Below are 15979 nucleotides of genomic sequence, written 5' to 3'. Positions count from 1 at the left end.
TCCGCGCGTCATTACCAGCGCGGGGTGCAGTGAATCAGTACACTCACCCGTCCCCGTGTGTGGAGCCGCCCCCCTGCTGCACGCGATGTCTTCCTGTCTGTGCCGGTCAGCTGATCTGTGCTGAGCTGGTCAGCTGATCGGCACAGACAGGAAGACATCGCGATGCAGCAGGGGAATGGCTCCACACACACAGGTCAGTGGCGCAGAGAGGAAGATGATCGGTGCTGCAGGGAGTGAGGAAAAGGTGAGTATAAACGTTTATTTTTTTCTCTGTGCTATAGGATACAGGCCATATACCAGGATGGTATATGAGCACGATGGGGGCATATAGCAGGATGGGAGTATATGAGCAGGCAGGATGGGGGGTATGTGAACAGGATGGGGGGTATATGAACAGGATGGGGGGTATATAAACAGGATGGGGGGTATATGAACAGGATGGGGGGTATATGAACAGGATGGGGGGTATATGAACAGGATGGGGGGTATATGAACAGGATGGGGGGTATATGAACAGGATGGGGGGTATATGAACAGGATGGGAGTATATGAACAGGATGGGGGTATATGAACAGGATGGGAGTATATGAGCAGGCAGGATGGGGGTATATGAACAGGATGGGAGTATATGAACAGGATGGATGGGGGAATATGAGCAGGAAGGATGGGGGGTATACCAATAGGATGGGGGTATATCAATAGGATCGGGGTATATGAACAGGATGGGGTATATGAACAGGATGGGAGTATATGAGCAGGATGGGGGAATATGAGAAGGATGCTGGTATAGGAGCAGGATGGGGGTTTATAGCAGGATCATATACAAGGCAGGAGGATCAGTACCAGGATGGGGTACCTTAGTAGAGAATTTGGGGACATTACCCCTATAACAGTGTCAGCAGCAGATCCTCGCCCCATAACAGTGTGTCATGACCACATTTTTTGCTTAAAGTTTTATTTTCCCATTTTCCTCCTCTAAAACCAGGGTGCGTCTTATAGTCCGGTGCGTCTTATAGTCCGAAAAATACGGTACTTCCTCCAGACACAAGGCGTGAGCATGGGCGCTAAGTTTTCACCTTCCCTAGCTAACCTGGTTATGTCCGTGTGGGAGGAAAATTATATTTTTAACATTGATAACCCATACAAGGATAATATTGTTTGGCTGGGTAGATTTATTGATGATCTGATATTTGTCTGGAGGGGTAGTCTCTCGTCTGCGAAAAGTTTTTTTTCTTATTTGGATTTGAATGATTTCAATCTAAAATTTACGAGTAGTCATGAGGTATCAACAAACTTCTTGGACCTAAAATTGACCGCAGATTTGGATAGCAATAAGGTCTTGATATCTCCCTATAAAAAACCTACTGCATGCAATAGTATTTTAATGGCTTCCTCTAGTCATCCCAAACATGTCATTCAGAATATTCCTGTGGGGGAGCTTATTAGACTAAAAAGGAATACCACATCTAGTGATAGATTGGAGGAAGAAATTGAAATAACTTGTAACAATTAAAAAAAAAGGGGGTATCCCAATTGGTCTTTGGAGAGAGACAAGAAAAAAATAGCAGGCATTGATAGGGTTAAGCTGTTTGATTCTACTAAGAAAAAAAGACAGTTTGACTCCAAAAAATCTGGGGTAGTTTTCAGCACCAACTATAGTCCTCAGTTTAATTCTATTGTCAAAATTATCAGAAAATATCTTCCGTTATTATCTCAGAATGATATTTTGAAAAACATTGTGGAAAATAATGATATTGCCTTTGTGGCAAAAAGAGCCCCAACCCTAGCTACATTATTATCACAGAGCATGTTCAAAGATCCAGACAAAATCTCCCCTAGCAACTGGTTAAAAACAATAGGATTTTTTAAATGCGGTGCTAATATTTGTAAGTGCTGCGGTTTTGCTAATAAGTCTAAAATATTTACATCTATTTCCAATGAAAAACAGTTTAATGTTCGTTCTTTTATAAACTGTAATACGGAGAATGTAGTTTATTTAATTAATTGCAATATATGCCGCATGCAATATGTAGGCTGCACGATGAACCCCCTTAAAACCAGAATCCGCAAACATCTTTCAGATGCTAGCAATTTGCCAATGGTTGCTGCATCAGTAGTATCCCGACATTTTTCAAAAAAACACAATGGGGATTTACGTGGTTTTTCTTTTATGGGCATAGAGCATGTAAAAAACCATTGAGAGGGGGAGATTTTCATAAAAAAGTGCTTGCAAGAGAGAGTAGGTGGATATTTGAGCTGGGGACCCGCATGCCACAGGGCTTTAACAATCGTATGGATATCATTATGCACTATTGAGACATTGTTGCATTATATGTTGCTGGCTATTACTACTGTGTTAGGCTTTTTGTATCACTTTAAAAATAATTTTATGGTCAGGTTATTGGATTTTCTGATTGTATTTTTCTCCAAAATGTTGAATCCTTTCCTTATAACTTATGCATGCTGTATATTGATTAATATGCGGATAGCTTACATGTTTGATTTGCTTTTCTAGCTTATGTTTTTAAATCTCTCACACATGTTTGTAATTACCCTGATGGGAGTGAGATGTATATAAGGTTCTATGTTTGGAAAGCAGATCAGATTCTGGACCGTGAAGAAGGCGGATTTTACCGCTGAAACGCGTAGTCCTATCTTGGACCATTATATTTTAATGAATTTATGAATAAAAAGAAGGACAAATTTTTTTAACAGCATCCTGGATTGCTCACGTTATTGCTGGACTCTGCCTTGTTTATATATATATATATATATATATATATATATATATATATATATATATATATATATATATATATAATATATATAATATATATATATATATATAATATATATATGTATATATATATATATATATATATATATATATATATTATAATTTTTTTCTAATTTTTTCTGATTTTTTTTCTGATTTTTTTTGACTATTTTCTGGGATTATTGACACTTGACAGCCACTACATGGTGTTTAGGTATTTGAGTTTCAAATGTGTCCATTGATTGATATGGTAGATAAATTAAGACCCCGGAAAAATATCAGATAAGTCAGCTGATGAAAATCATTTTGGTCCCGTACCTCTGGTCTATGTTGCATCATTGTTTAAGGCAGCAATTTAATGAGGGACAGCCGCCGAGGAATGGGGGCATTGTGTAAATTAGAATGTACTCCATTGATAAGAAGGGTACAGATCTAGGGAAAGTTAAGAAATAAATTGTAATTAATCCTGACTTTACGATTATTCTGGGGTATAAGTGATTACACCCAAGATGTTTATTTAGTGGACTGTCACCACCCAGAAACAGGAGGAAGAGGACTAACCTTCAATCAAAAATTTTTTTTGATTTACTGTATACCCACATAGGGACAGAAAAGGGAAAGCCGTCGAGGAATGGGGGCACCGTAAAAATAAGGGTGTACTCCATTGACAGGCAGACAAACAGCCCTAGGGATAAGGAACAGAACCATGCTAATATATCCCTTTAGTCATCTGGGGATATTCTGGTTACTCTGTAAAGCCACCCGAAGTTCTCCTCTCCTCTCTGTGGTATATATATATATATAATTTTTTTTCTAATAATGTTTTTTTCCTGATTTTTTTGATTTTTTTTTTTACTATTTTCTGGGAATATTGACACTTGACAGCCACTACATGGTGTTTAGGTATTTATATGTAGTTTTTGTTGAGTTTGTGATTTTAAAGAAATTATTGTAATAAAGTGTGATTTTAGAAATAGGTATAATCTGTCACTAAAAAAGTTTTTCCATATACCTGTAAAAAACATTTAATCCTTCTGAATACCCTGAAGTTCAGTTTCCCAAGCTTAACAGTACGGTGGAAGAGAGAGGAGGTCTTTTTCAAAGAGTAGTTTGTAGATAACCAAGGTCGCGTGTGGGATAATAGGCTTTGTTAGGCAGAGTGATTCAAAGGTCGACAAGGGACGTGTTAGCGTCCCCCGATCAGGGATCGATGTAAAGAAGTGCTGAAGTTGAGTGTACTCAAATTCGTGACGCGGAGTAGGGGGAATATCTCCTAGAACTGTACTAAGAGGCAGGAGCACCCCAGTCGGGGCGACATGATGTAGATGTAAAGGGCGGGACTTGGAGCTACCCAGGAAAGCCGAAGAATTGAAGCCCGGTCCAAACTTAGGATTCCCTGAAATGGGAAACATAGGGCCATTCAAGTCCAGCAATTCCCTTTTTATAGAAGAGATGCTCAGGATTTTGAGCATGTGGGTTATCATGTAGGAGCTTTTGAGGCTGTTCAGAAATGGGGAGGAGCGTAGCCACGGAAGGACCACCACCGGGACCGGGCAATTATCTGTCGCAATGCATACCCATAGCTTCGACGAGCAGCTGTGGACTACGTCCAATACACGAGCATGCGCTGCAGCTAGATAATAGCGACAACAATCTGGTAAGCCTGTTCCCCCCGCCTCCTTCGGACGAACTAGTGTTTCCCAACGAAGTCTCGGATGTTTCGACACCCAGATGAAACACTTAAATTGCCGTCGGACCCCGACCAGAAAGAAGCTGGAATGTATGAGGGAATTGTGTGTAAGAGATACAACAGCCTAGGGAGGATAGTCATTTTAAGTATATTAATTCGCCCAAACCAAGAAAAACCTATCTGCTCTCATGTGATTAAGTTGGTCTCAAGCCTGGAAAGAAATGAAAGGAAGTTCAATGAGAATAATCTGGAGAGGTCAGATGGCAGGCAGATGCCTAAGTAAGTGATAGCGTTGCCTGGAGGCCATTTAAATTGGTATTGCATCATCACGGCGTTTACCGTTTCTCTGGGGAGGGATATATTAACCCTAGAATGCGCAACCATAGAAATCTACCATAGAAAACAAGTGACCTAGCAGGCCTGCGAGGCCCCAGGTATGCATTCTAGGGTTAAGAGCCTCTGATTTGTCCATATTAATTTTGAAGTTGGGCCATTTACCAAAACGCTCCAGCAAGGACAGCAAATTGGGAAGAGCAACAAGCAGGTTAGTGATATAGATTAACAGGTCATCTGCAAAGGCTGAGCACATGTATTCCTTACCGGCCAGTTTCATACCCTGGATTTCCGGGTTAGCACGGATGGAAGATAGAAGATGTTCCATAATCAGTATGTATAAAAGGGGAGAGAGTGGGCAGCCCTGACGGGTACCATTGTGGATAGTAAAGGAGTCTGATAGCAAACCATTAATCTTTAGTCTAGCCGATGAGGACTTATATAGTGAAAGTATTTTGGCGGAAAAGGAAGGACCAAGACCAATGAGTGTGAGTGTTTGGGAGAGAGATGACCATGAAATTCTATCAAAGGCCCTCCCTGCGTCAAGGCACAGAATCATAAGGGGTGTTTTACGAGTCTTTGCGTAATTAATATTGTCTATAGTTTTTAGGGTGTTGTCCCGTGCTTCTCTGCCTGGGACAAAACCTACCTGGTCAGGATGAATTAGAGATGGGAGCAAGGGGTTTAGTCTATTTGCTAATAATTTTGCAAAGATTTTTAGGTCGACATTAAGGAGGGAGATAGGTCTGTAGCTTTTACAAGTGTGTGGGTCCTTTCCCGGTTTGGGGATAACTGCAACATGCGCAACTGTAGTTCGGGGTGGGGGGGGCAGGAAGGAGTCTGAAATAAAGTTAAATGCTACCAGCATCAGTGGGGCTAGGAGGTCAGCGGGTGTTTTATAAAATTTCCTAGTGAATCCATCTAGGCCCGGGCTCTTGTTACCTGAGAGCTCTTTAATTACTCCCAACAGTTCTACAAGGTCAAAAGGGACCTCTAGTTCGCACGCCACTTCCGGCTTCAGGGGATTGAAGGGGGATGGGAGTGGGAGAGGCGAGCCCGTCGGAGTGGGGAGGTTATATAATTTTGAGTAGTATGATCGGGAGGTTTCCGATATCTCGGTGGTAGTGTGGACCATGGAATTGTTGGGGTTTTTGATACATGGAATGAAATTTTGGGTGCATTGCGAACGCAACGCTCTAGTAAGTATCTGCCCGGGTTTGTTACCGAATTCATAAAAACAGCTGCGTCCAAGCTGGAGATACCATGTCTAGGAATTATCTAGTAACTGTTTAACCTCTAGTCTAGCTTTGAGGAGGTCCCTAGTCCCTAAGCGTTTCCGTGGAAAGAGCATGTTTATGAACTAATTCTAGTTTGGTGACATTTTGAAGGGCGTAGCTCAGGGCCAGAGCTTTGTCTTTCTTCAGGCGGGAGCCGTGTTTAATAAAAACCCCTCTCAGGACGCATTTGAGGGCATCCCATTTGGGAGGTTTGGATATCAGACAAACACGTAGGGTCAGAAAGCAGGCTTTCGTACAGGCGCCAGGGTTGCACTGCTTTAGGGAGGGGATCGTAAGAGCTGTAGATCGGGGCGTGGTCGACCCACAGGATACAACCAATGGAAGTGGAGGACAGCCAAGGGAGAGCGGAGTGCTGGACCATGATATAGTCAATCCAACTATATGAGTCATGCAAGGTAGAATAAAAAGTATAGTCCCTATCGGCGGGATGTTGGAGCCTCCAAGAGTCACAGAACTGCTGGTTTCTTAGTGTATTTGATTGCTCTGTAGGACAAGTGTGATTTTTTTTTTTCTTTGAGTTGTCCAAAACAGGGTCCAAGGTGAGGTTAAAATCTCCACACAGAATTATTGTGCCTTGGACCAAGGGGGAGGAGATATCTACCAGGTTTGATATAAAATTGGCCTGACCCTGGTTTGGAACGTAAGCATTTAGAAGTGTGAATATTTGTCCTTCAATGGACAGGGAAAGGACGATGTATCTAGCGTCTCTATCCACTGTACATCGAATGATTTGATGGGGGAGGGATTTGTGGATGGCAATGGCTACACCCTCAGATTTGGTGCTGTGGTTATTGGCAAAGTGCCAACTGGTGTAATGTTTGTGTTAGATGGTAAGCCATTCCGCAGCCGATCCCTTGGTGGGAGGCCGGAAGGATGGCGATTTGGGGGCCGGAAGGTTTTCTGGTCAGGCCCGCACCACTCTCCACAGCCGCCCCCCAGTCAGGTAGTAGTATGGTGGGCAGACACAGACCTGTCAAGAAACCTGGCAAGACCCTAGGAGACCGTAGTGTGTAGGCCTGGGAGTCTTTTCTAACCGTTAGAGAGAAAGGAAACCCCCAACGGAAGGGCAATATCTTTTTCTCGCAATATATCTAGTAAGGGTTTGAGAGCAGATCTTTGTGCTAAGGTGTAGCGAGATAGGTCCGGCATGATCCGAATAGGCTGGGCCTGATAAGAGAGGCTGTTTCTTTCGTGCCGCTTGCAAAATGGCCTCTTTGAGCTGAAATAAATGAATCCGGCAGATTATATCTCTTGGCTGAGGGTTGTTCAGGTCTCGGGGCGAAGAGCTCTATGGGCCCTATCTAATTCAATGAAAGTCCCGGGCGGGCGACGCAACAGGCCATTAAAGATAGAGGTGAGTGTGGATGGGATATCTGTATTAGAGATGTACTCCGGTAGGCCCCTGACTCGTAAGTTGTTCCTCCGATTTCTGTTTTCAAGATCTTCTAAATTGGTTTGGAGATCTTATAGTTGGGAGGAGTGTCAGGAAACTGTTGCCGTCAGCGATTGGATAGTTATGGTTGAAGAGTCCTGAGAGTGGGTCAGGGAGTCTACCCTTGATGAGAGTTCTGTAACATCAGATCGGAACTGTGCAAATCTTGCTTGCATTCTGAAATAATCTGAGATGTCAAGTTGGTTATGTCTTGTTTGGTAGGGATGGATTGTAGCAGCAGCCGGAGGTCCGCCACGGTGGCCTGCCTGTTCTCATCTGGGCACGTATGGCTGGACATCCCGCAACTGCCAGGACTTTGAGGGTCAGATCTAATGTGAGCGGGGGTGCCGTTGGCTGGAAAAATATGGGCACATTATGGCCGGAGACCGCGGCGTCTGCCCCGGACCCCCACAGGGGTGGAGATGCCTGCTCCCATGTCACCCCCCCCCCCCCCTCATGCTGGGGAGAGGCAGACAGCCATGAGGATCCCGTCAATAATCGGGATGGTGATTCAGCAAGCTGTATACCGGAGGGGTCAGACCACTGCCTCCGGGGCTCAGGCGCAGAGGTGGAGCACCGCGGGCCAAGAGAGGATGGCCCTGGTGGGGTATATGGTCGACTGGGGAGGCTTCGGCACCAAGTATTTTTCTCCAGGTGAGCACAGGGCAGAGAGAGAGGGTGGCTCTCCCCCCAAACCATCCTTCCCCTGCGGCTCTCCCTTTCGAGCATCAAGTGAGAGGGGGGCAAATATGGAAGTCTTCTTCCCTGCCTGACCCCAGGCATCTGTGGGCCAACCATCAAGGATGAAGGAGATTCTTTTACCGTATGAGCCGTCATCGATCCATCTGGAGCCCGCAGGTGATTCCCTGCAGCGTGTGAGGGAGAAGCGCCTACATCCGCGCTCCCCACGTGTCCCACCGCAATCAGATGATTGGCGTCCCGCGACACCTCCACATCTACTTGTGTCCGTGGGGAGTCCAGGTCATGTTGAGGCAGGGCAGGCAGCCGACACCCCTCCAGCGGCCACTGGGGGGGATTTCCTTTCAGCAGGAGCGTGAGCGCTGGAGCATTCAGCATGGAGCCGCCACGAGGGGAGCCGCCATCTTGGAGCTCCGAGGCCCCGCCATCCCCGACAAGCACGGACCGCTGCGGAGACACCTGCCCGCCGGGAGGGATCTGAGGCTCCACAATTGTCTGCTGCTGCATGGAATCCTGCTACCTGGCTTCTTCAGCCAAAGGTATGGCCGTCGGGATGACTTGCGCTGCGTCTATAAATGGCGGCACTAGTGGAGGCTCGGGACCTCTCGATGAGGGAGACCCGGACGGGTCAGGGGAGCAGCAATATCCCCTTTGGTGGTCGGGGGTCTAGTGGATGATCGGGATCTGGTGTTCCGTGATGATTTGCCCATAGTACAGGTCGGGTGCTGGTGGATTATAGTCGGTATAGCAGGAGCTCCACAAAGTGCGACCTCACACCATCATGGTCAGCCACGCCCCCCACATTTACTTTTTTAACACATCAAATTGTGGAAATTATTCCAAGATCTATTGATTAAAATGAGCTTTATTCAATGGAAAATGCCTTTACGGATTGCTTTCAGTTACATACCCATTTTAGGTAAAATAGCAGATGAATGTGCAGTTTTGTGGACATAAGATTGTAAGAATAGCAGGAGAGGTTTGGTTACTTATAAAGGTGAGGGAGCATATGGTATATAAGTGTATGTTACTCGGGTTTTCTGTTAATACAATTCTAAGACTGTTATCTTTCAATTTTCTAAACATAAATAAAAAAAATTTATATTGTTATTAATTTGTAAAGTAACTTTTGAGTTGAGTTTATAGATTATGCCTGTTATGTTAAATGGAGCAAGTCTAAAATATTTATTTTTTTCAACAGGCAATGGTTGCTTGCTACCCTGGAAAAGGAACAGGCTATGTGCGACATGTTGACAATCCAAATGCAGATGGAAGATGTGTTACTTGCATATATTATTTGAATAAGAACTGGGATGCCAAGGTATTTTAATATATTGTGGGCTGTTTTATGTTTCTGGGGGGAGGAAAGTTGGTAACAGCTATTTTAAGAAGATTTACATTTCCTTTTCCTGAGATGTGTACCAACACTTTTATCAATGGAAGTCCAAAATCTGACCTATATCCCCTTCATTTTAGTGGATCTGTGTTGTGTTTCACCTGCACTGTCACCTAGCATTATTGTGCTGGGAAGTAGGATTTGCAGCACTTTACTAGTGGTGATAACCATTCATTCTGACAATAGTTGGGGGTTACGGCAGATCCACATACCATATTTTTCGTTTATAAGATGCACCGGGTTATAAGACACACCCCAAATTCAGAGAGAAAAAAAGGTAAAAAAAAAAATGGGGTCCATCTTACAATCCAGAGGTCTCTTACCGGGTGGATGGCAGCAGTGGTGGAGCGGGGTCACAGGAGGCAGGGGCAGTGGTGGAGCGGGGTCACAGGAGGCAGGGGCAGTGGTGGAGTGGGGTCACAGGAGGCAGGGGCAGTGGTGGAGCCGGGGTCACAGGAGGCAGAGGTGGTGATGGAGTGGGGTCAAAGGAGGCAGGTGCGGTACAGACGGCGGGTATCCCAGATGCTGTGAGGTGGGCAACTTCAAGAAACTGTCGGTATTGCAGGCTTCAAAGAAATAGCACTCGGAGTTGACGCGTGGGCAGATCCGAGAACACATCTGGCGCATTCGCCACCTCAGGACACCATTTTCCTTAAGTCCGCTGCTGGGAGATCAATGGGCCTGAGGCGGCATGTGCACGTATGAGATCTTGAGCCGAGAGCTCCATCTGCGAATTCACCGCCTCCGGGCGCCATTTTTTGAACCCGGATTACTGACATTTTCAGGATGCCCCTGCCTTACCGCCCGCCGCATCGGTCCCAGTACAGCCCTCTGCACCAACCCCAGCACAGCCGCTGTACAGACCCCAGTACAGCGCCTGCCTCCTGCGACCCCCTCATCACCAGCCCCCGGAAAGGTGCATTCAGATTATAAGATACTCCCCTCATTTTACTCCCATGTTTTTGTGAAGAAAAGTGCGTCATATAATCCGAAAAATACGGTAATCGTCAAACGATAGCACATCCTAGGGTTATACTGTCATGTCAGGGTTATACCACCAAAAGAATGTCCTTTTTAAAAGTAGATATTTTTTGGGAGGGTCTTTAATTTGCCAACAATTTTAAGAAATTGTAGAGGTTTTATAACTAGTGTTTATACACAAACTGCACCTCTGCTGCAAGCTGCAAGGGGTTCATGTAAATGTCATATCTGACAGTATAGTAATTTTCATAAGTCTGACGTGATTTACAATATGATGTCCTATGAAGGCCCTCTGTGCCATAAAACCCATCACTATTGGTTTCTGCCATAACTTCAGTAAAATGACACAGCTATTCCCTGAGAGTTCATTTCAGACATGCTGCTGTGGCACAGGTATGAGAGAGGGCCACGTGAGCCATTGGCCTCTGTAACCATGGTATTGGCAGTATGGGCTAGACTGTCCTTACTAATGCTTCTTTGTTAAGTTCAGGCAATTCTATATAGTGAGTAAAATAAGTATTTGATACACTGCTGATTTTGCAAGTTTTCCCACCTACAAAGAATGGAGAGGTCTGTAATTTTTATCGTAGGTACACTTCAACTGCAACAGACAGAATCCCACCAAAAAAATCCAGAAAATCACTGTATAATTTTGAAATAATTAATTTGCATTTTATTGCATGAAATAAGTATTTGATACTGTAGAAAAACAGAACTTAATATTTGGTGCAGAAACCTTTGTTTGCAATCAGGGCTGTGGAGTCGGTAAGTCAAACCTTCGACTCCGACTAAAGGGGGCTTTACACGCTGCGACATCGCTAATGCGGAGTCGTTGGGGTCACGGAATTTGTGACGCACATCCGGTCGCATTAGCGATGTTGCTGCGTGTGACACCGATGAGCGATTTTGCATCGTTGCAAAAACGTGCAAAATCGCTCATCGGTGGCATGAGGGTCCATTCTCGATTATCGTTACTGCAGCAGTAACGATGTAGTTCGTCGCTCCTGCGGCAGCACACATCGCTATGTGTGACGCCGCAGGAGTGAGGAAGCTCTCCTTACCTGCCTCCGGCCGCTATGAGGAAGGAAGGAGGTGGGCGGGATGTTACGTCCCGCTCATCTCCGCCCCTCCGCTGCTATTGGCCGGCCACTCAGTGACGTCGCTGTGACGCCGCACGGACCGCCCCCTTAGAAAGGAGGCGGTTCGCCGGTCACAGCGACGTCGCCGGGCAGGTAAGTATGTGTGACGGGTCTGGGCGATGTTGTGCGGCACGGGCAGCGATTTGCCAGTGTCGCGCAACAGATGGGGGCAGGTACCCACACTAGCGATATCGGGACCGATATCACAGTGTGTAAAGTAGCCTTTAGACTCCTCAATTTCCCTTGCACTGACTCAGACTCCGATTCCCAGATATATTGCTTATAGTTAAGTGAAAAATTTATTGTAGTGCAATGTGAACATCAGACATTTAATCATTTTTATGATACAATAATCAAGATATTTAGATACAGTGCTGGCCAAAAGTATTGGCGCCCCTACAATTCTGTCAGAGAATACTCAGTTTCTTCCTGAAAATGATTGCAATCACAAATTCTTTGGTATTATTATCTTCATTTAATTTGTCTTCAATGAAAAAAAAACCAAAAACTTGTCATAAAGCCAAATTGAATATAATTCCACACCAAACATAAAAAAGGGGGTGGAAAAAGTATTGCCACTGTTTGAAAAATCATGTGATGCTTCTCTAATTTGTGTAATTAACAGCACCTTTAACTTACCTGTGGCACCTAACAGGTGTTGGCATTAACTAAATCACACTTGCAGCCAGTTGACATGGATTAAAGTTGACTCAACCTCTGTCCTGTATCCTTGTGTGTGCCACATTGAGCATGGAGGAAAGAAAGAAGACCCATGCTCCAAATCAATTTTAAAGCCATTTTTAAGGCATTTCACGCAAAATGAAATGATCACATTTTTCTCCAAAACTATAACAGATGCAAACTTGTCCTGTTCGGTGGAGATGATATTTAATAAAATAAGTGGAAATCCACTAAAAGTTTCGTTTGGTTATCTTGCAATCTCGAGATAATCGTCCCTATGCTCCAAATCCATTTTAAAGCCATTTTTAAGGCATTTCGCGCATAAATGAAATGATCATATTTTTCTCCAAAACTATAACAGATGCAAGCTTGTCCTGTTTGGTGGAGATATTTAATAAAATAAGTGGAAATCCACTAAAAGTTTCGTTATCTTGCAATCCCGAGATAATCGTCCCCATGCTCCAAATGCATTTTAAAGCCATTTTAAGGCATTTCGCGCATAAATGAAATGATCACATTTTTCTCCAAAACTGTAACAGATGCAAGCTTGTCCTGTTTAGTGGAGATGATATGTAATAAATTAAGTGGAAATCCACTAAAAGTTTCGTTATCTTGCAATCCCGAGATAATCGTCCCCATGCTCCAAATCCATTTTAAAGCCATTTTTAAGGCATTTCGCGCATAAATGAAATGATCACATCGGATAACATCTTCTTGAGGTTTTAATTTTCCTGGATTGTTCAAAAGTGTCCGCCGCTCAACATTTTTGGCAGCATAATAACCACGACTCACGTCTCTTAGATGATAACCTAGATAAAGAAATCTTCTTTTGTTCCTGAGCTGTGTTTCAAAAAATGCATCTTTGGAACATATTATTTTTATCCTTAGAAATTGGCCCCTTGGAATGTTCCTGATCACATGCCTTGGATGGGATGATTGAGCATGTAAAACCGAATTAACGGCAGTTTCCTTTCTGAAGAGATCAGAATGTTTAGTCCCATTCAAACTAATATGAAATTTAACATCCAAAAAGTCAATAAAATTAGTTCCAATTCGATATGTTAGCTTAAGATTGATGTCATTCTGATTGGCAGCCAGCATAAAGGACTCAAGTTCCTCCTGACTGCCTTGCCAAACAAAAATGACATCATTGATGTACCTTGACCACATGTGAACTTTCTCAGATAAGGGTAATGGATCCGTAACAAAGATGTTCCTCTCCCACAGCCCCAGGAACAAATTAGCATATGAGGGGGCACAAGCTGCCCCCATTGCTGTTCCCTGGAGCTGTAGGTAGAGGACATCCCTGATAAAGAAGAAGTTATGATGTAATATGAACTCAAGGAGTTCCATAATCAAATCTGCCCAACCCCTGTCAAGATTAGAAGAATCAAGAAAAAAATCTCACCGCTGATAAACCGTCTTTATGATAAATTGAAGTATATAATTGTTCTACATCAGCTGTGATGAGTAACATATCCTGATCAAGATGTAAGTCTCCCATCTTCCTCAAGATGTGGTAAGGTCTCCGTGCATGTTTATTGGTTTATTTTTTTAATCTCATTGCCCTTTGGGTTAATTAATTGGTACATCAGCACTATAAAAACCCCACTCAGATCACTCTGTTTTATACGCCCTTGGAGAAAGCCACGGCGAAACGCGTCAGGGTGTGAATGGTGAGGCTGTATTTCTATGTAGCACTGTGCAATAATTTCTTCAGCAGGCATGTTTAATGTTGTTATTTCTTACCGGATTTTTTTGGGCTTTATCTGAAGCCCTTCTCTGGTTATGTTATTCCAAACATTCCTTTGCTTATTTAATGTCATCTAGTCACAGTCGCCAATGTATTTAAATCTGTGTCCTTTCTTGAGAATTGATTCATCATTCTTTCTTAATATCATCGCATTCAGTTTGTCACTATAAACTAATATTATATTGTTATTGGGATTGATACCCCAAACTGACGGACTGATGATTGTTTATATTTTGGTGTCTATTTGATTGATACATCCTTCACATTTTTTCTGCTGTACTACCTTTTATAAAATATTTTAAAAAATATTTTTAACAATAAATATAATATATTTGTTTGCTATGAATTTGTTTGTGTCTCATTCAGGGTAGTGTTTTGTAGGTTTAATATTTGCCACTGTTTCACTACCTGGCTATATTTACATTCAAACTGGCTTGCTTTGTGTGATGGTCAAATTGTAGGTTAACTGTAGAGGAAGAGCTTCACTGGTGCTCAAGTGCAGCACAGACTTATCTCAGCTAAGACAAAGCCTAGATCCTCAGGCTACATACATTCACACCCAGCGTTTTTGCTTCATTTTTTGCAGTGAAATGCAGTGACTCTGGGCATCCCGGCAAAGTCAATGGGTTTCAAGATATGACATTCAGGCACATCGTTTTGTGAGTTTTGGGCTCAAAAACAAATCCTCACAAAGAATGATCATGTCAGTTTGTGTGGCGTTTTTCTAATCTGCTTTTGTTATTGAAAACATCTATGAGCTCAAACACCTTTCAGGTGATGCGGTTTTTTAAAAAGCTGATCTGCTTTTGCAGCTGAAAAACTTATCCTCAAAACACAGCAAAAACTGTGTGAATGTAGCCTTAGATCAGGAATAGAACAGCCATTTATAGGACATTTCATAACTTTCCAAAATTGCTATGAAAAAATATTCAGCACATTCTGCATTGCACTACTGTCTCCAATTTATTATATATTTTAGGAGTTGGAGTCGGTGCATTTTGTACCAACTCCACCAAAATGAATACTGACTCCATGACTCCGACTCCACAGCCCTGATGGCAAAAACCGCAGGTACCTGTGGAAATTAAGTGACATGCTCATTCTCTTTGCTGCAGAAATTTTGCAGTAAAAAAACGCAGTGTGCACACAGCATTTTTTTTCCCATAGTTTTTGCTGGGGAAGGACTGCAGAAAAGTTATCAACATTTTCTGCAGCATTTCTGCAGCAAAAACCGCGGCAAAAAAAGCAGTGTGCGCACAGGGCCTTATACAGAAAACTATGGGTTCAAACCGGTACCGTATATGCCGGCGTATAAGACGACTGGGCGTATAAGACGACCCCCAACTTCTGCCCTAAAAATATAGAATTTGGGATATACTCACTGTATAAGACTACCCCGCTCCCAAATGAAAAAAAGTCTGCTTTGATTGCAACATGTTAATTTTAATTCCGCGAGAGCCGTACAATATGTTTTTAAAGGGCCACTGACAGATCAATCGCTCCAATGTTCACTTAGTACAGCAAGGAATGCTCCTCCCTGCTGTATAAAGCCACAACTGGACTGAAACAATGGTACTACACTCTGCTACAAACAGACACACACAACTCTGCTACAAACAGACAAACACACACAACTCTGCTACAAACAGACAAACACACACAACTCTGCTACAAACAGACAAACACACACAACTCTGCTACATACAGACAAACACACACACACAACTCTGCTACATACAGACAAACACATACAACTCTGCTACATACAGACAAACACACAACTCTGCTACATACAGACAAA

At 43.4% G+C, this 15979-nt stretch overlaps 1 protein-coding gene across 1 annotated transcript in view; it reads left to right on the top strand.

The window, feature by feature from the left end:
- The window catches only part of LOC142296301 (uncharacterized), a 184160-nt gene that overhangs the window by 79736 nt on the left and 88445 nt on the right, over positions 1–15979 (top strand). The window contains exon 2 of the mRNA XM_075339725.1: positions 9430–9549. Coding sequence (XP_075195840.1) covers positions 9430–9549 — 120 coding nt within the window. The remainder of the gene's footprint in view (positions 1–9429; positions 9550–15979) is intronic.

Source organism: Anomaloglossus baeobatrachus, chromosome 3 (assembly GCF_048569485.1).
Source record: "Anomaloglossus baeobatrachus isolate aAnoBae1 chromosome 3, aAnoBae1.hap1, whole genome shotgun sequence".
Lineage (NCBI taxonomy): Eukaryota > Metazoa > Chordata > Amphibia > Anura > Aromobatidae > Anomaloglossus > Anomaloglossus baeobatrachus.
The sequence above is the reverse complement of the archived record's forward strand: the minus strand, read 5'-3'. Positions and strand labels throughout refer to the sequence as shown.